The sequence below is a fragment of the Centroberyx affinis genome, unplaced genomic scaffold (genome assembly GCF_046629955.1).
Source record: "Centroberyx affinis isolate AG114_WGS23_722 - 3 ecotype Tasmania unplaced genomic scaffold, CSIRO-AGI_Caff_v1 ptg004707l_1, whole genome shotgun sequence".
In the NCBI taxonomy this organism is placed as follows: Eukaryota; Metazoa; Chordata; class Actinopteri; order Beryciformes; family Berycidae; genus Centroberyx; species Centroberyx affinis.
Genome location: NW_027282275.1, coordinates 140,629 through 160,010, shown reverse-complemented (window position 1 = coordinate 160,010; position 19,382 = coordinate 140,629). Strand labels below are relative to the sequence as shown.

Sequence of the window (19,382 nt, the reverse complement as noted above, 5' to 3'; positions counted from 1 at the left end):
GTGGAGCACCTGGAGTTAGAGCTGGCGTTGCAGTGAGGGCCCTGTTCAAGCAGGGGTGGGTTGGAGGCTGGATTGAGACTTAGTTTAGTAGGGATGGAATGTACACCTCCAACAGGTAAGAAAGACCACATTGTTCCTCTATCTGGCAGAGCAACCGCCAAGGGAGAGAGAGGAGCAGGGGGAGAATGGAGGGGAGCGTGTCTTACATAGCAAGTGACCATTAAAATCCTTCACCAAAAAAAAATCCCCTCATTGCCCTGATCTGAAGCGCTGTGAACAGTGAGAACTCACAAAGGCAATGTGTTATGTAGAACCGGCCTATTGTGTAACAGCTTTCACACGGTTACTTATATTTATTACTACATTATTATAGTGTAATGCATTGTATCTTTTCAATATCATTTATTGTGTTAGATAACAGTGGCTGTGTGTTTTGTTAGTCATGAATTGCATAGTGACAATGATGATGTTGGAACTAACCCAATACATAAAATATTCAAGCTGTTTCATGCTCTCTGAAAGACACCCCCCCACCCCCCCACCCCACCCCCACCCCCCCACACACACACTCTATACATTGTCTACATCATGTACATTACATATTTTGTTTCTAAAGGCATTAGTTCATGTTAACAGCAATCACTGGGTGGATCTAAATACAAGTCTGCTACAAGGTGTTACTACCTTGTGTATATTTTCTGTATTAAATCCTGTACAGTAATTAATAAAATAAACAGATGCAAATATACTTTTACAGAATTGTAGAAGGATTCTCTGACCCATTTCATTGTTGAAAAAAAGCCATGACCACATTCATGTACACATAGCACAACTTTAGAGTACCAGCATTGCAAGCATTTCCCATAGGAATCAGTGTATTCAAATGCAATATGCTCAAATTCAAATGCTTCCCGTGGACATATTTAAATACCAATGTGTCAGTGGGTCTGTGTGATATACTACAGTATGTATGTGCAGTATGTTACATAAAAAAAAATAGAGGTAATTTTGAGACCTTTTCTGGAAATTAGTAGCAATATGAATGAACTTTTGCTTTTTTACTATTCCAAGTAAAAAGTCTTAGGTTAAAACTAAATTTGGTGTGATTCATGAAAAGGCTTTGTGAGGAATACCTGGAATATAAAATGTTGACATATATTTTTTTATTGTGAAAAGACAATGCATTTTAGGGCTGGTAATGAACAACAATGCAGGTAATAAATTCAGTTAGATATATTCAATGAACATGAGAACATGGAAACTTTTGTCTGGCCCATTATAGTGTCAGATCCCACTAAGGCATAGATTATGATGTTTTTTCTGTCATTGTTCTAAGATGGAAAAAGTAGGTGGCTGACAGAGTCAAGAAAGGTGAATGTCTACCAGGAATCAGAGAAGGGACTTCCCAACCCAAGTTCCTAGCACCCAGCCCCCTACTCAACCACTGCCAAAGCATGCCAAAGAGCACCCTGTTATTACTCCGACCACAGTGGTTTTGGATCTGGACACAGTTCCCAGGTCAACGCCCACGTTCTCTGTTTATGTTTGTTTGCTTCAATTAGTCTTTGACATCTCTGCTTTCCAGCTTTCCTAAGCCTCCAAGGGCTTTCAGCCCACTCTCATTGTGCACCTCTGTGATACAGTTACACCCTCTGCTTCATAAACAGACAGTACATGTTGTCTGGGACCTTGAAGACTCAGCAGACAACCTCCCTCCCCCATTGATTTAACTTATTCTTAAATTATATTAATGACTTTTGACTTAGAGTGTGTTGAGAGCAATCTGAAATCAACGATTAATTATGTTTGTCCTTTTTTGTTCCCCACCTCTACCATGTTTCTTGTTGTTGCCATGGCATTTATTCATTAAAGATGGAGGAATGTGGCATCTATGGTCTTGTTTTAACAACCAGAAAGCATGCTGTATCAGACATGAGTGGAAAAACTACCTCACCACTAAACAAAATGAGTGTATTCCTTTGGTTGTGGTATCAGGAAGGGAATATTTTTGGAGTCAACTGCTGGGAAAAGAGGAAAAAAAAAGACATTACAGAGAGGGCAGATGACAGTGTTTTCTTTACTTTCATCCAGCATCACATTGATTATAATTACCTCTTAAAATGTGAGAAATTGTAGAAAAGGACATTTTACTTTTTTCTTACTGAACATTTCACTCAAATATATAAAAAAAAAACCCCACTATGAATAAAGGGAATATGATCATAGTGTATAGTTCATAGTTGTGATATGTAGATCAGGATTCAACTGATATGGTTTTGTGATACCAATATTTTTGAATTGATGCTGCTGATAGCCAATATTTTGCCATATCTGTACCAAAAATTTACAAAAATATTTAGACCAAGGGACTCTAAAACTCTCTAATGAAACTCAGGATGATAACACTACTACTGCTGCTACTACTACTACTATTACTACTACTGTTACTATTACTAATAATATTAACATACTTATGCATACTTGTGTGGAATCTGATCAAAAGCTTGCATTAGAATCGATTAATGTTGAAGGCTGCCCATAGACCAGTGTGTTATTGATCAATTATAAAATAAATATGTAATCATACAAACTGCATCATAGTCCACTGTATTGGAGGGTGATGAGACTGACTGGCAAATATCCTATTTTTAATATTTTTAATTAAATGCCGGTATCGGCCCAGTATATCGGCAATCCAACATATTGGTCTAACCCTAATGTGGACAATATTCATGTATTTATCATCTATCTCTATCTCATCTATATCTTTTCACTGAGTATGACACAAAATCATCATCTTCGTTTGCACATGATTTTCCTCAGAACAACTGCAGCAGTAGACAGAAATGGGATTCGGAGAAAACATTTCCATTGCTGTTTTTGAAATGTCGGTCATGACGGTCAAAAATGATACCTGCGAAAGAGCAAATGAGGAACCTGAACCTGCAGCATCATTGTTCTGAATGTCTCAATAAGACCTCACTTATCTTAAGATTTTCAGATTGAGATAAAATTTCGCAATAACGGTAGTATTGTATTGCATTTCTTAATTATTTTCTGATAATTTTGTCTCACCCCTTTCATTGCTGTATTTCTACATAAAAACTGTCTACATTGTATCAGCGGTGCAGAAGAATTTCCATTTAAGTAACTCTGTGTGTGTGTGTGTGTGTGTGTGTGTATGCAAACATAGGTACATGAATGTATTTGGGTGCATGTGTGTACAGTCATGGATGCCAAGGTTGGCGGGTTATACAGAGGCAGAGAGGGAAGGCAGGGAAAGGAGGATGTTGGGTGGCGGAAGCTCTGCTGAACGCTGATAAAAGCAGCGCTAGTTTCTTATGAAGGGAACTGCTAACTGCTGTGGTTTCTGGCATAAGCTGAGAAGTGGGGAGCAGCCCATTCTATCACACTGTTACTTTGTCCTGACCATCTACTGTTGTACTATGGCTCAAATACTTTCTACTCTACTCTCTGTGAGCTATAGACAGGTATAATTTAAATCTTTTAGTGAACTTGAACAGAGAGGATGTCAAAGAGAAATGAAGCAATCGTCTCTGATATTCCCTCACATTATGTCTTGTTCAGTTAAAGAACTCCTGAATGTAAAGGGGGTTATTTTATGCTTCGTCCATGGTTTATTCTCCCCATTAAAAAGCAAAAAACTGTGTTCCTGTACTTTTTCCGTCAGCAGTTAAAATGTTTGCATTTAAGGGGCAATATGTTGACGTTTGGTGGAAGATTTTATCCAAAGTCACCACAATGTGAGTGTATGCATTTTCCTATAGCTAATTACTTAAAAGAAATCTTTGGTGTGGCTCCATTGAGAATCAAAATGTTAACCCAGCACTGTCAGTGCCATGCACCATCCAGTAAAAAACACAAAGTCATAATATAGTTTTTAGAGTACTATTGTAACATCTCTGACATTCATCACCATTGCCAAGTCTGCCAGTCATCACCACTGTGATAGAGTGTACATATTGTATATTTCAATGCATTGTGTATGTGAAAATAAAGAAACTGACACATCAACTTGTAAGATGAGGTGGCATATACGACATGTACGAATATTTTAACCTTTCTGTACAGTTCAAGGCAGCATACTGTTTCCTCTCCGTCCTCCAGGGTAATTTTGAAATCTTAGTGGTTGAATTGTGTAAACATAGAGCAGCATTGCAAAATTTCTTGGTTGCCCACAGTATTGTTGCAAATGTAAGTTAAAGTAGTTAACTGTTATTGTAGGCTTGTATTTTTTTGCAGGGCAATCATGAACTAATCGCAATAGCCCTTTGAAAGGATACATTTTCCAGTGTTATTTAAGAGACTGAAATCCAAAATATCTTACAGTAAGGCCCAACAGTGATGTCATTTATGGAGTGAGATAGAGGGGAAATCCCCATCAGCCTGGGTTTCCAAATGCTTCCCAGAAGTGGGAACTAAGATAATTGGAGTTGGTTAACTGTAGGAGGATCCTTAAAAAGATGTTGATGAGTCCAAGCAAGCTAAAATGGCATACGAGATTTTACGTTACAGGCCAGGGCAACAGAAAACAGCAACAGCCTCAAGTAGGACTCAACTGTTTGAGTTGGCTGATACATTTTTAACTCCAACGAAAAAGAACTACAGCACTTCTATAATTAAGTTTTAATATCCCTACAGATATACCCACATGATAGTTCCTATGGGGATATTACAGAAATATTATCTGAAAGGGGTTAGGATAGTTGTAGTAAGTTGAAGTACTATACACGATCACTAAAACTCACTAATGAGTCACTACCAAAAAAACACTGTAACTCCCTACAGACCATACAATGAGTTTTGTATAGCAGATTTGTGTAAATAATATCGGAGTGACAAAATGTTGGTAGATTTAAACTCACTCTATGGTTGGCCATATATTTTCCGCTTTCACCATAGATAAAATGCATTTCCTGTCTGTGTGTCTCTGCAGTATGAACTCTGGACTGCTTTGCTACTGTACACAGCCACAACGCATCAGCCAATGGGAGAGAGCCGCATTCATTTACGCACTACGTACGCAAACTAGTAGCCTGCTAGCTAGCTTGCTAACCAGAAAGAAGATGGATTCTCCCATACTGGTAATGTTAATAGCTGTCACGTATATTGATCTAACGTTAACATAGTATGTGCGTTGTTTAAGACATCAATCTAAACATTTCACAGAAATATCTGATGGCCATTGCTTTACAAAACCTAGCGAAATCTGCTAACGTTATCGAGTTGACTCTGGAGCTAGAAGAGCTGTGTTGGCTAACTAGCTAGCTAACGTTACCTTACTGTGTGTTTGTGGGTGATGTGGAAGTTTCATGTTTTCATTCTTTTGGCTTCCTGTAGCAGCTGTCACTTTCAACTTTATTCGAATCATATTGACGACTATTTGTGTTTCAGTCATCCGACATTAGTCTGTTTACCTTTTGAGTCTGGCACAGACAGGAACTACTTGTCTTGGCCAGCTAACTTTGGTTAGCTAACAGGCTTGCTGCATTGAAAGAGATGTGTGATACGCCAACGTCACACATTTACCTATGTAACTTTACTGGCTTGTAAAGTAATGTAACGAGACGTGTGAATGAAGATTACTCTATTTGTCTGTTTCTCTAACAGGAACCATCCTTGTACACTGTCAAAGCAGTTCTCATTCTGGACAACGATGGAGACAGGCTTTATGCCAAGGTATGATTATGGCAAGTGAACAGTGATATAACTTAGACTTGGTTCATTTTGATAAAGCATTTCCTAGCTGAACTTCTTGTTACTAGACCTGCAGGATGGTAATTTTCATGTAGGGTTGAATGTGCTATGTGTAGCAGTTTTAAACATCAATATAGTCAAAGTAATTGTGATACATTGGTGTAGTTACTGTTAACAAATGAGACTATGGTTGAGATGATTGGTAGCCTGTATCTCATGCCAGTGGTTTTGGCAGTGCTAGTGTTTCTCAAAATTAAGACAACTCAAAACCCATATGCTTCCTATCGCAAAGAGAATCTTTACATCTTTGGCCAAAGGTTTTCTCTTTTACTTTACTGAAGATAAACATGTTAGAAGTAACTTTTTTACATAGGCCTTTAATTTGTTCTGCATTGTGAGAAAGTCTGCAGGTTTTCATTCCAGCCAAACACTACCCACCGATGTTTTAGTTCCTCCTCTTTGGTTGAAGGTGTGTAAATTAGTGAAATCAGCTGCTGTAGTGTTTGGTGGGAATGAAAACCTGCATACTCTTGACCTCCAGTGGCTCAATCTGCTTTTGTGTCGTAAAGCAATTCAGGAGATATAGTGTGAAATCCTATCCGGTGGCACCCAATGCAAAATGCAGTAGTAATAGTATAGAGGCTGCCGATCTTCTCAGCGATTGTCTGGCTTGTTTACGGTAATTGAAAAAATGTCTCATAATTAATGCAGTAATGATATATTGATGTTAAAATGCCACACATTGCACCTTTTAATGTAAAGCTGCATCCTAACTCGAATAGCCACAGATTGTCACTGTATTTCATTTGCTTTAGTTGCATCTTTAGTGTGAGCGTGACCCACGTAAAACCTTGAAAGAAATCTTGACCACATACTGTGCTGCAAGAAGTGTCTGGTCAAAAAGGGGGTCAGATGTGATGCCTTGCTCCTTGAGTATATACAAAACAGATATCTGTAATGTGATACTGTTCGTACAACAATATTTATTGGGTTTATTTGATCACTGATCTCAAAATTTGGTCAGTGTGTGCTAGAGGCAGCGCTGGCATGTGCCACATGGACAGGGAGACCAGTACTTACTCGGCGGGGCATATGGTGGACTTGGAGTGGTGGAGTTTGTGAGACATACAAAGTTGACTTGTGTCATACAATACCTTCCTCCTTGTGAATCAAGAAGGAAGGCATTGTATCAGAACCTGTTTTTGCCCAGCCACTTCTTGCTTCTTGCGCGGTATTTGGGTAAGATTTCCCCCATGGTTTTGCATTGGTTGACTTCAGATTCATGTTTGGACTATCTGCACCATCATCAGTGTTTATTTTGCTTTTATTTGCTTGATTGGCCCCACACATCTGGAAAATTGCCCCTACAGCCAGAAAAATTTAAATCTGGTGAAAATCTGGCCATATTGCCAGCCTATCCAAAACAAAAATAACAATTGCAATGACAGTTACAGCACAATTGTCCATATAAGTATCTCAATAAAAGTCTGTCGTAAACGGCAGCACTTACTGGAATTGATCCTGGGATTTGCCCAACAGCAAATCTAGGTCTCAACAGTAAAATTAGTCCCATCCCCATCTGCAAAATAAAAAATATGGAAAACACTGCCATACTTGTGTGTTAACTGCCTCCTTCTTCATTTTTAATTTATTTACAGTATTATGATGATACATACCCCACAGTGAAGGAACAGAAGGCATTTGAGAAGAACATATTCAACAAAACACACCGGACAGATAGTAAGAGAGAGCATGATTACTATTAAAAACAATAACTTTTTACCCCTCAATACAGGGCTAATGTGCATGGTTGTTTTTGTGTGCTCCTAGGTGAGATAGCATTACTGGAGGGCCTCACAGTTGTCTACAAGAGCAACATAGACCTCTTCTTTTATGTGATTGGAAGTTCACATGAAAATGAGGTAGGTTTAATTGTAGAATATAGTAGTGCACCAGTATTAACTATGAGTAGTACCTCTCAACTATAAGCCAATCAAGAAAGTCATGGGGAAAAAATGTACAAACTACTCAATGTAATAACGTTATGTGGCTTTAGGACACAGATTTTTATTATTTATTAATGCATACTAAACTGTCTTTCTATTTAGGAACGACAGATTTGGCAAGCGTTTCTGTTTGGCATTCTGACATCTAATTTTGTAATGTAATTAATGGATGAACATAATTTCATGCATCATCAAATTGCATTATATTGGTACGCTGTTCTTGGTATCTGTGTCCCTCACAGATGGAAAGTAAAAGTAGTTTAGAGCCTTGCACTGGCAGACACTAACATTGGTATAGGTGCACCAGTAATTGGAAGGAATAACATAAATCTTAGGTTTCACAGAAAATACTGTGAACATCATCAAAAAGTGATTGTACCCATGTTATTTCTTGATTGACTTTGTCCAAAAGGTAAAACAATGTAGCCTCATTAGACATGAATAATTTCTAATGTGTTTTTTTTATTTTTTATTTTCACCAGCTTATGTTGATGGCCGTTCTAAATTGCCTATTTGATTCGCTCAGTCAAATGTTGAGGTGAGTTGTACAGTTTTGGCAGTATTTATTTACACTCTAAATTAGTCATCTTGTAGTCTAAGACTAGATAGTTAAGCTTAAGTATTTTTTCTCACTTTGCAGGAAGAATGTTGAGAGGAGGGCTTTGTTGGAGAATATGGAGGGCCTCTTCCTTGCTGTGGATGAAATTGTAGATGGAGGGTAAGTGAGAATTGATTGCTCAAAACTGTTGATAAGTTTTCTCTGGCTAAAATGACTATATTGTATATTAGTGCATTTTTCCTCTCAGTATACCAGTTACAAGCCTGTCTCTTTGCTGCCTCCTACAGGGTGATCCTTGAGAGTGACCCGCAACAAGTTGTGCACCGTGTGGCTCTCAGAGTAAGCCTCTCCTCTCCTCTCCCTTCCCCTTCCCCTCCTTTCCTCTCCTCTCCTCTGAAACATTAAACACAGTCTAATCTTGCTAGTCCTAGCTCTAAACATACCATGTTTCTTCCTGTAGGGAGATGATGTGCCTTTGACAGAGCAGACAGTCACCCAGGTAAGAAAAAAACATTCCGGCCTTGCTCTTCTCTCTGCTATAAAGTGTAAATGCTCCATTAGTTTATTGACTGTTGAAACTCATTAGCATAGAACTTGTGAATACAAGGGCATTGTTATAGCATCATTCTCCTCCACTCCTACTTTGTCACTCGCCTCTAGATTGTCACACATTGCCTTATCTCCTATGCATGTGTACATGATTACTAATTATTTGGTGGTAAGGTGGTAGGTAGCCAGCGGTGGTTCTGTCTTTTAGTTCCTAGATGACTCTGCCTGTGTGTGTGCTCCTCCTGATTAATGTTCTCATTTAAGAGGCCTGAGACAGGCTACCGCCATCCCTCCTCTGGCCATGATTAATGGCTGTCCCCCTTCCCCATGCTTTATGGTTATGGTTCGCCTTTCATTCAATGAATTAAGATGATTAATTAAATCTTGCATATTTCTCTTCATGTACATCACTCATTTACCCTTCTTTGGTCAATTTTTAAAAAAATATATAAAATGTATCAATATTGTTCCTTTCAACCTCCTTTAAAGTATCAGCGATTTTTTTTTTTTTTTTCTCCTACAGGGTTTCTCTCAAATAGTGAAACCATACTGTACCGGGCAATACATTTAATAATGTAGTGTTTTGTTGTTGGAGTTGTTGCTCAAAAATAGTTTTCCTCCACAGGTACTTCAGTCTGCCAAAGAACAGATCAAGTGGTCACTTCTACGATAGGGTCACTCCGGCACCAGCCTACCAATGAGCCACTGTTCAGTCTTCATGGCACTGTTCCATATACTCCTTTTCCTCTGATTTCCACTCCTCTCCTCCAGTCCAGGCTGTGAGGATCACAGTGGCTCATCCAGTCACTCTCCAAGGAATTCTTATGTTTCAGTTATTTTTCCCTTTCTATGCAGGCTTGGGGATAAGATAGGATATGGTATACATTCCAGCTCCTGGGTCTAGCCTGTCTATGTCTTCTCTTTACAGAACCTCAGTGTTTATTGGTGAAGTGTATCTTTCCATGTAAAACATTCTGATGACCCTCATCATATCCTGTGATAACATTCCATGTTTTTCTTAGAACAAGAAGTTTATCCCATTTGACAGCACACTGTCATCGCCTCCAGACTACTGTACAAACTCAAGTATTGAGGCACTGATTCTGTTATACCATATTTCATTTATACGAATATTGTGATAAAACATGTACAATAAGGCGTACTGTACGTATACCACTGGTTGTGGAGGCATGTATTTGTTTTATCCAGTGATCATCCATCATCAGATACTTTGAATAAATGTTTCTTGACATTGATACTCGAACAGCTGTGATATCACAAAAACTACCTGCTGTGTATTTTATTCTTAACACATTGATTCTTTCACCATCTTTTTCATGAATGGTCACATACAGAGGAATGGTCATTGACTTTATACTACGTTGTCATTCATGCTGTTAACATGATTTGCTATTGTAGCTTATATCAACAGATTTAGTCAGGTTGTAAGAGCAAGTGTCTCCTTATTCCAGAACCATGCTGTACCATGCGCTCTTTGTTCTTCAAGATCTCAGTGGTAGCCAGAGACTCTCAGCTAGAGCAAGGGCTCCATCTCCTGGTGTCTTCAATGAAGCACAAGGCTGAGGTACACTGATAGAAAACATAAGAGAGTTTACCATGCACCATTGCATAGGCGCCTATAATGTACTGTATGCCGATGATGTGAAGCTGAGTATACTTGATTCATTTCTACTCTGTAGAGCCAACATGTGCATCATGAATTGTGTGCTTTCATGCATGCACCCCCATTTACACACACACATACACACACATACATACACTCATTTGTATGTAAATGAAGGATACCCTCCAGAGAGAAATGGATGTGAGAATAGGCACTACATCATGTAGGTACCTGATGCATATCGCAGGAGAAGAGGTGATCTATCTGCATTCCTCCACCTTGGTACCCTCATATGTTCTCATGCTGACCTCTTGAAGGCATTTGTTGCAAGCTGAGATTTGCGTTGTGTTGCGCAACAGACAGATCCACCATGCCTAATGTGAACCATATTGTGGCAGCAGGCCTCGTCTAAGCCCATGACTCCTCTGTAGCCTTCTCCCCTCCTTGTCCTTCTCACCCTCAGACGCCTTATCCCTGGAACTACTTTGCATGCTGTGGCATGTCTGCTGGCCAGGGTCAGCAGACATGTCTGTGGCCGTTTCAGTGTTTGGGGTACATCGTGACTTTAACCCATTTTTTTTTCCATATCTCTCTGTTGTCTCTGTCTAATGATTTGGCTCAGATATCAAAGAGAGAGGCAGATAAAGGGAATGCTCTGCATGTTGAGCTGTCTATGGCCTGGAGCAGTCAGTGGAAGTAGATCACACATGTTACTGGTAATAATGTCAGAACGAAGAAGGTAGATTTAACCATTGCACCCTTTTATTTGCAGTATGGGAAATTCCATACCTCTTCCATTGGCAATTGTTAAATCTTTTTGATTATTCCTCTTTCTGAAAATATTTATGTTTGATGTGAGGTAATTATCTCAATCACAATTATGTGGGGTAGAACACAGCACTAACAAAGTTTGAGGTTTGATTCTCGCTGGATCCATCTGTGTTTGGAAAAAAAATGTATGCAGTCATAGTATTCTAAGGCACTTTGGAAGTAAGTGTCCAGGAAATGTCATGAAGCTTTTTTGCAAGTATACCTCCCAATATTTCTGTCTTTTAAAAGGAGAACACTACTGAATTTTTATGTTTTAATATGTTATTCTGGGCCACAGGACCTTAATGGTGTCATACAGGCTTATAGCTCCATTGAGAATTGAAAAAAGTGCATATGGTAGCATGTAAGGTAGCATGTAGGGTGGGTTTCTGGGGATACTGGTGCATTTTTCTGGGCTAAAATGGTTAGCAATACTGGAAAATAAAGCATAGGTAAAAGCTAAAACAAACATTCAGACACAGAAACGCTTTAATCACCAATACAATGTGCTCGATGCATGTCTGTTACACATCAATCACAGTTTACTATACGCAGAATGCAGTGGATATGAGACAGGACAACAGTATGTGTGTGTGCTTGTGTGCATGCATGTGGGTTGATGTTTTCACGTAATAGAGAGGAGTGTAGTCAATGAAACTGTTATTGGCTCTGACCTATGGACCTATTGTCTTGGCTTTGCTCCAGTTTGATTCAGCCTGTGAATCTGTGGCTCTTTATGGCTGCAGAGATAGCATGAATGGAGGCTATGTTGGCGCTACTTGCTAAGCGTTTTACTATAGAAAGAGCAGGGAGTAGAGAAAGGTAATCATTATAAATGGACTCCATTATCACACCAGTTTACTGTTATCGTGCCAGTTTGCTGGTATAATGAGAACAGCTTTCTGTCTCAGTGTGTGGTTTCAGTGAGGAGGGGTAACATGAAGGTTAAAGAGGACGAGGTTAGCAGAAGTAGACAGCAGTAAATGTGATTAGATGAGATCCCAGTGAGGGCACGGCGGGGAAGAGATAGGGTTAAAATGGATCCCACCCAAGGTGCCTGTCCAGACCCTCACTTTTCATCTAGATAGCCCAGCAGCACCATCGGGCGCTCAATGACTTGCTTTCATCCGCTAATTACAGTTGCACCATCGTAAAAAACCAAAGAGGTAATTTATATTAATTATACAGGAATGAGTATAACAGTCTGAAACGCCATGGCTTGACATGCTGTACATAACATGCAGTAAAATTGTCAGAGACGTGTGGGCTAGAGCCCTGTAATTGATCGATGCATACAGTGAAAGAGTCTCCCTCGCTCGCTCTCTCTCCCTCTTTTGTGTGTGTATGTGTGTGGAGTGTGTGAGTAAGAGTCAATAAATTATCATCATCTGCAAGCTTACAGAGTCTTTATGTCATAGTCAATGGGCCTGAGCACCCATCCAATGGCTTGCCCTGGTGAAGAGAAACAACACAGGGGAAAACAATGACAGTGTGTTGGAACCAATACAGCCAACATATTAAACAAAGTGCCTTAATTATTGTTTGAGCAGGACAAAGGGCAAGACCCACATGATATTTCATGACCCACTGTATTAAAATTAACAAGGCTATTTTAGCTCTAAAGACTGCTTTCACAGATGAAGATTAAGCCTAGACCTAGACAAAGATGGTTTATGGAAAAGAGACCTCCATGGAAAGGAACATTTTAGCCTTAAGATCAGTCAGTGTCTGTGAAACCAGCCTTTTCTTTGTGTGCTTGAAAGGCTGGCATATTGTTAAGCTGCATTAACTCGGTTTTCAAAATAAACTAAACCAATGTCAAATGCATGGAATCATTATAAACATTGGATTTTTGAAATGGGTCGATAAAGGCTGCTCAAAGTGTGTGTGTGTGTGCGTGCAGGCAGAGTGGAGGAGGTATGGGCCTGGGGCTGGTCCCTTTGCCTCAACAGCATCTTGGCAGCCTGACGTGCTTTATGACCGTGGTTGCCCTCACTGGGCCTGTTTATGGATTCCCATAGAATAGAGAATCATGGCCGCTCCAGGAAAAGCCAGCCAAAAACAACACCTCCACCATTGCACTTTTGCCTGCCTCTGCCATAACTCAACATGCTATTTATGTTTCTGAAGAAAAAAAAAAAGTATTCATAGTAATGACATAAGATGACTGTAAATTCTGATGCTAATGTTTAATTTTTTTTGTTGATGTAAGATAAAAATGTCACCACAAATGTGGCTGGTTTATTGGGTGTCATTACAATTTGGTGAGAAAATTGTAGGGCTTTGTTGAGGGAAAGCTTTTTTCTTTGCATTGGAATAGCATTGCCTTTGCAGAACCAGTTATTTTATGATGCCTGTAAGATTTATTACATGAAAATGTTCAACTTTGATAGGATAATGAAAGTGCATCACCAAGGGCATTGTTAATGGAGGAAATATTCTACCTGATGTGTTTTTCCTCTGCTGTTTTCCCCACAGTTCTCTTGGACCAATGCAGTCCATTACTCTTCACTGAGAGCATGCTTTAGCCGAGTGATAGTGATGCACTCTGTATGCGAACGTCCTCCTCTCAATTTAGAGAGTGTGGTGATCAAGCTTAGACGGAGCGGGGCCATGCCGTGTCTTTCGCTGTGATTTAGCAGCAGAACAAACTCCTCCAGCCCAGAACCTGATGTGCCGCAGCGGCAAGTTTACCAACCAGTTGTCCTCCTCTGGAGCTGCACAACTGGAGCACATCTGGTCAGGGCTTGGGCTCCGCTAACCCCCACAACCCCCCCAGAACTTCCTCAACGGTCAGACTGTAATCCCGAGGGCAGCCTGTAGCACGGCGCCTGCCACTGCCCACTGATTGTGCTGTTTCATGACAGTCAGAGGTTACTGGGTTACTGCTGTTATCAAACAGTCAACACTAAGTTTGGGACTAGCGATGATGCAAGAGAGCACTAAAGAATGGTCATCACTCATTTTCACTGTAGACAGTCAACATCAGACACAGCCATGCTGGCCGTAAAGCTTTATGAGTGTTTCTCCTGGTGTTATTCAACTCCCATTGCATCCCTCAGGGGGACATATGTTTCTCCTCTTTTGTGGCCGTGTTTAGTCTTGTTTTGCTCCGAAAATTCCTCCACATGCCCTCCACCGTTTTACAACAGTTTGTGTGTGTGTGATTTTTATCGGGGCCAAAGAATGGAAACGAAAAGCATTTTATTCTGTGGCATGCCTCTGAACCCTCAGTTCATTCCCTCCTCCCTCTGTCATCTACTCTTTCTCTCTCTCACTTTCTCCCCTCCCTCCCCATGGATTCCCCAACCACACCACAACGCCGTTAACAGACGCAGCCCTGACAGATTTACCGCCATCGTCTTTCCATTGGCCGCCAGCGTGACAGCTGAGATTTAATGCCGCCTTCTCATTGGCCAAGACTTGACAGGCTAATTTATGGGTGCACTGTGATTTGATGCCTGCTGCCTTTGAAGTGAGTTACAGCTCTGTCGCTTATAGGACACAGAAATGGTGTCAGGTTGCAATCGTAAAATCTTATCCCTGAAGGGAGGTGGCGCTGGTGTATAATAGTCCTGACGTCATGAGAGGAGAAGAGACCTTCTGGAGAGCACAGAGGAAGAACAGAGAAACAGTATGATAGGATAAAAAGAAAGCCCATGGCTAGGTGTCTATCCAGAACATGCTTTGAATAGTTTACAAAATACACAAACTCAAGGAGAGCAATTTTATGTGCTACAGTCAGGCAGTGAGACTTTAAAGCTACATTGTATTGCATCTCATTTTCTGTTCAGTTGTCCTGTACATCTTGAGAGAGAAAGAAGGAGAAAGAGTGTGTATGACTGTGCATGTGCGCATCTCATTATATTTATATCTTCCTGCCTCTGATCTGAGGTTTTTCTGCCACTGTGAGGACGACTACATGGTATGAACGTGAATGTCGAATTGTCTAAACGATGGTCTGCACCTGAACTGCACAGCTGTCTTCTGTCTCCTCTCATTCCACAGCTCTCATGATCAGCGGGTTTTCATATGACTGATAAGGGGTCAGAAGACCTTAAATGACAGAGAGTAAATCACTATATCGCATAGCTGATCAACAGCAGCAAACTGCCAAAGTCACTTTGACGTCTGACTACTGTATCTGCTCACTGCAGCTCGGTGTTCGTGCAGTGCCATCATCTATCTGCAGCCTATCTCTTCATCAGCCTGACAGTCTATCCTGCAGAGATCAAGAAGAGCAAGAATGCGGCCCCGTAACAGCCTTGACCCATGGAAATCTCTAAGGGTAAATAGCAAGGTTGCCCCTGCCCTGTCTATCAACCCCGGTGAATTCATGCGCCATTTCCCTTGGATATCAAATCCCTCTCCTTACTCTTTCACTTCACACTTAGGGCCGTCTGCTCAAGTGGAAAATTGCTGGAAAATGAAGAGACAGAGGAAAGCCCTGGACTCTCCTTGTCAAGTGGGATTGCGTAATTTCGTAAGAGACCTGCTCATGAACTTGAAAACTTGGGGTTACATTGAACGCCCTCTGACAATGTGCCACGTAAGAGAAAGAAAACAGGTTTTACATCTGGAAAAAAAACATGATCCCTCTGAAGAAGAATGATGGATCCTTTAGTGGTGTGTTTGAGGAGTTTGTGTCACACATACCTGTACAGTTAACCAGTTCAGTGAAGTCTTTTCTATAGACATATACTCTACTTGTATGCTTTTGTTTTCATGACAACACATCTTATGTTGCACGTATATATGTCTGTTGCTGTGCGTTGTGTGTACTGTCTTTAATATGTAATAGTAGCTCTTTGTTGGAGCAGTGAATTACATTATAAGTAGTGCTCTTCTTAGCAGATATATTTCTACAGTATTGGGAGTCCTATGTTTTGATGAACTCATACCAGAGAAACATTATCTCATTTTGATCTCTCCCTACATTTGTATCTGCTTTATGGACCACAACTCATAAAGGTGGTGGTTTCCCAGATCAGTGTCCCCTCCCACCGTGCGGTGAGCATCCAGCGCTTCTGGGTGCTTTACACTGGAGGATAGGTAATCTAAAACCAGAAGACCGGTATATTTATGCACCTTTTCCATTCAAAATATTATGACTGTAAATATTGATTAAAAAATGACTTCATCTATACTGTATATTTGATGGAATTGACTGCAGTTTGGCTGCTGCTTCACTAAATCACCTACCTCACTTGAGTCTTTTCGAACAGTCATAAAATGAAGAGACTTGTGCCAGAATCCATTCAGCAGTTGAATATCGATATTGGTCCAAGTATTCCCCCACTTGTTCTTGGTCAGGGGAAACTGCAAATGAAGCTATTTGATGCCAATGACTAGGTCTATATAGTCCCTGGTTGATGCTAATGGCTAGGACTAAGCTATATTAAGCTTTAATTGCAGTGTCTCCCTGCCTACCATTAAGGAACATAAACAAATACATAACCTATGAAATTGGAAGAGCTATTCCTCTCAGCAGACTTCTCCTTTTGGCAGACTATTAGATCTCTGATAATCCCTTAAGATTTCTCAGTGAAGTAAGTAAACAGGCCTATAGAGCTGAAGTCTGGGGTGGCACTCTCTCAGGGACCTGTGTCTTGGCTGGTTGTCTGTTCCTTGGAGAGGCAGCTTAGTCCCAACATGTCCCAACAAGCTGTAGATTAATGGGGTGGCGTAAGGCCATGGCATGTTAATGTATCTGTCGAGGCTAAACGCGTCTCCGTTGGAAAGTGATTTTTACACAGTCGGCAGGGCGCCGGGGTGTCCATCCTGTCAAGGGGAATGTGGATGACTCTTGGGCCAAATAAATCTCAGCAACGAGGTCCTGCACAACTGAGCTGGATTTGCGTACAATACATCTCCAGATCGCCAACCCTCAGCATAGGTGTGGATGACAGGGTAAGGAGCCCTCGCACCCAGCAGCCTCTGGGCCTCCTTTCTAGTCTCTTTGTGAGTGTGCTACTACTTCACATTTTTCTTACTGCAGAAGAAGATTCAGTGTGGATTTTAATTGAAATTGCAAACTCCCAAACGCCCCTGACTACTTGGTCCAATCACAGTTGAGATTGAATTCAACAACAACTTCTTCAAATCACTGTTTAATCACATTTAATTTGCTTTTCAACTCCTTTGACTTTGTCTTGGGCTGTATTGAATATTAGAAACTCAGAAATAGGTGTGCCAGTAACAGAGAGCTCCATGACACAGCTGTTACCATGTATTCACAAAGTTGAGTTTCAGTCAAGCTTATGGCCTTTTTCACATGTTCACCCCACCACCCATTTCTTACTCCCTCAAATCTTTCCCATCAAGCTTGACTTGTATACATGCAATGAAGCCAAAAAAGCATGAAAAATAATTTTGGTTTTACAATTCACCACATTCAATTTGCAAATCCGACTTGGCTGGAATACAATTTTAACGCATGAATATTCATGATTTGAATGTAACAAACATGTAAGTAGGCCAAATTCAAACTTTTCCCTTGTTACCAGTCAGATGCAGTGGCTGATACCTTTCTCTTCAATCTCTTCAGGAGATGTACTGTATTATGCTTTGAGTACTGGGAATGATATGCAGAGGCTAATTAATCTTCCTGAGTTACGCTAATTAGAAAAATAGTGGCAGACCTCTGAATATGGGACAAATTGAAGCCTGACATGACAGAACATTCCTCATCAGAGACATTTTGTGAGAGGTGGTTGGCAGGCATCCCCTTGGTAACCAGCAGAGACAGACAACTTCCATACACTGTGTAACTGAAGAGTGCAATTGCTATTCCTAAGATGGATTTTGTATTATATATCTGTTGTCCCTTGTCTGTTTTTAACGTGCTCCATTTTACAATTTTTGTAACCTTGTAATGGTGCGCTATCTTGGCCAGGCCAGTTGAAAAAGAGATTTTAATCTCAAGGGACTTCCTGGTTAAATAAAGTTTAAATAAAAAAAAAATTGATTGGATTTTGATAGTGGGATAAGGTACTACCATGGCACTAAATATACACCAACTTGTTCAGTTTCAGCCATTTTGTCCATCTGTTTTAGATTTAAAATGGCTGCCATTTGATAAGACGCCCCTTTGCTTTTTTTATCCCAAGAGATTTAGCGCTCACTTAAATCTCAGGTTCTCTCTAATTTTGTATCGCTAAAGTTCTCATACTGTTGCATTATGCCTCTTGGTTATATTGTAGATCAGAATTCAGTTACATATATAATTCATTTCCGAATAATGGCCTCCAGTATTAGAGAATATTACAATATTTGGTAATGATTAATAAGTCATGCTCTCACACTTTTTCTGCTCATTGTTTGATGAGAACTTCAGATTTATGGCAAATTCTTTCATGTAATGTGAAATCATTTTGTGAGCAAGTGTGATAAATCAAATTTATGTTTGCACGTTTATGCTGGAAGTTGGTTAAACATTAAAATACGTGTTAAAAGGTAATGCACCAACACATTATATTAACAGTACAGTCATGTTTACAGGGGCCAGTTGAACTAGTTGATTCATTCAATTTCAGAAGTCCTTTTTTGTGGATTTATGGGTTTCTGTTTTTCATTTGGGGATAGACAGCTGTTGTGTTCCTATTTTATTCTCATGGCTTAATGCCGGTTGCAGTTAATACTTGGTTTGTGCGTCTTTGTGTGTGCGTCTGTGTGTGTTTTAAGTATGTGTGCACAGGAGTGTCCAGGGAGATGGGAGTAGCCAGGACAGAGGAATTGAAATTTTAATGATGAGCAGCACCACCATGCTGACGGCCACGGAACACCTCGGACAGCTTAAATATCACCGCTAATTAACACAGAGAGGTGCGCTGTCACACACATGATGGATGTTCGGGGAGCAGATCGCTGCTTTCAACCAACCAACGATTCCTTTATTAATCAAAGGCTGAGATGAAAAGGCGCTCCCACACCTCAGGGAGAGGGAGATAGCAGGAGCTATTGTTGGGAGGGTTTCAATCATCCGCTGTGAGCCTGTGGGGTATTTGATCAGGGGGCATCCAAACATGTGTAGGGAGACAGAACGTTTCTGCTGCTGAGCGCTTGTTTTTGTAAACCTCTGAACCATATATATGTTGACAGAGCCACAGTATGTACA

At 40.4% G+C, this 19,382-nt stretch overlaps 1 protein-coding gene across 3 annotated transcripts; it reads left to right on the top strand.

The window, feature by feature from the left end:
- The first annotated feature begins 4,986 nt into the window (after positions 1–4,986).
- Positions 4,987–10,088, top strand: copz1 (COPI coat complex subunit zeta 1). 3 transcript variants are annotated; one of them, XM_071544860.1, is made up of 9 exons: positions 4,996–5,105; positions 5,632–5,700; positions 7,377–7,458; positions 7,549–7,640; positions 8,207–8,262; positions 8,365–8,442; positions 8,571–8,622; positions 8,744–8,782; positions 9,458–10,088. In XM_071544860.1, exons 1-9 carry the CDS (start codon positions 5,088–5,090, stop codon positions 9,503–9,505), a joined length of 534 nt encoding a protein of 177 aa, XP_071400961.1. In that variant the 5' UTR covers positions 4,996–5,087; the 3' UTR covers positions 9,506–10,088. The 3 variants fall into 3 exon arrangements, with proteins under 3 accessions (XP_071400962.1, XP_071400961.1, XP_071400963.1); XM_071544861.1 differs by lacking the exon at positions 8,744–8,782 and having other exon boundaries at positions 4,987–5,105; positions 8,571–8,610; XM_071544862.1 differs by lacking the exon at positions 5,632–5,700 and having other exon boundaries at positions 5,088–5,105.
- Positions 10,089–19,382: the final 9,294 nt, after the last annotated feature.

Bases quoted from the DNA above. Each gene is read 5' to 3' on its own strand.
- copz1 (XM_071544860.1), top strand. The intron at 7,459-7,548 runs GTAAGAGAGAGC...GTGTGCTCCTAG, and splicing joins CAAAACACACCGGACAGATA to GTGAGATAGCATTACTGGAG. The intron at 8,443-8,570 runs GTAAGTGAGAAT...TGCCTCCTACAG, and splicing joins GATGAAATTGTAGATGGAGG to GGTGATCCTTGAGAGTGACC.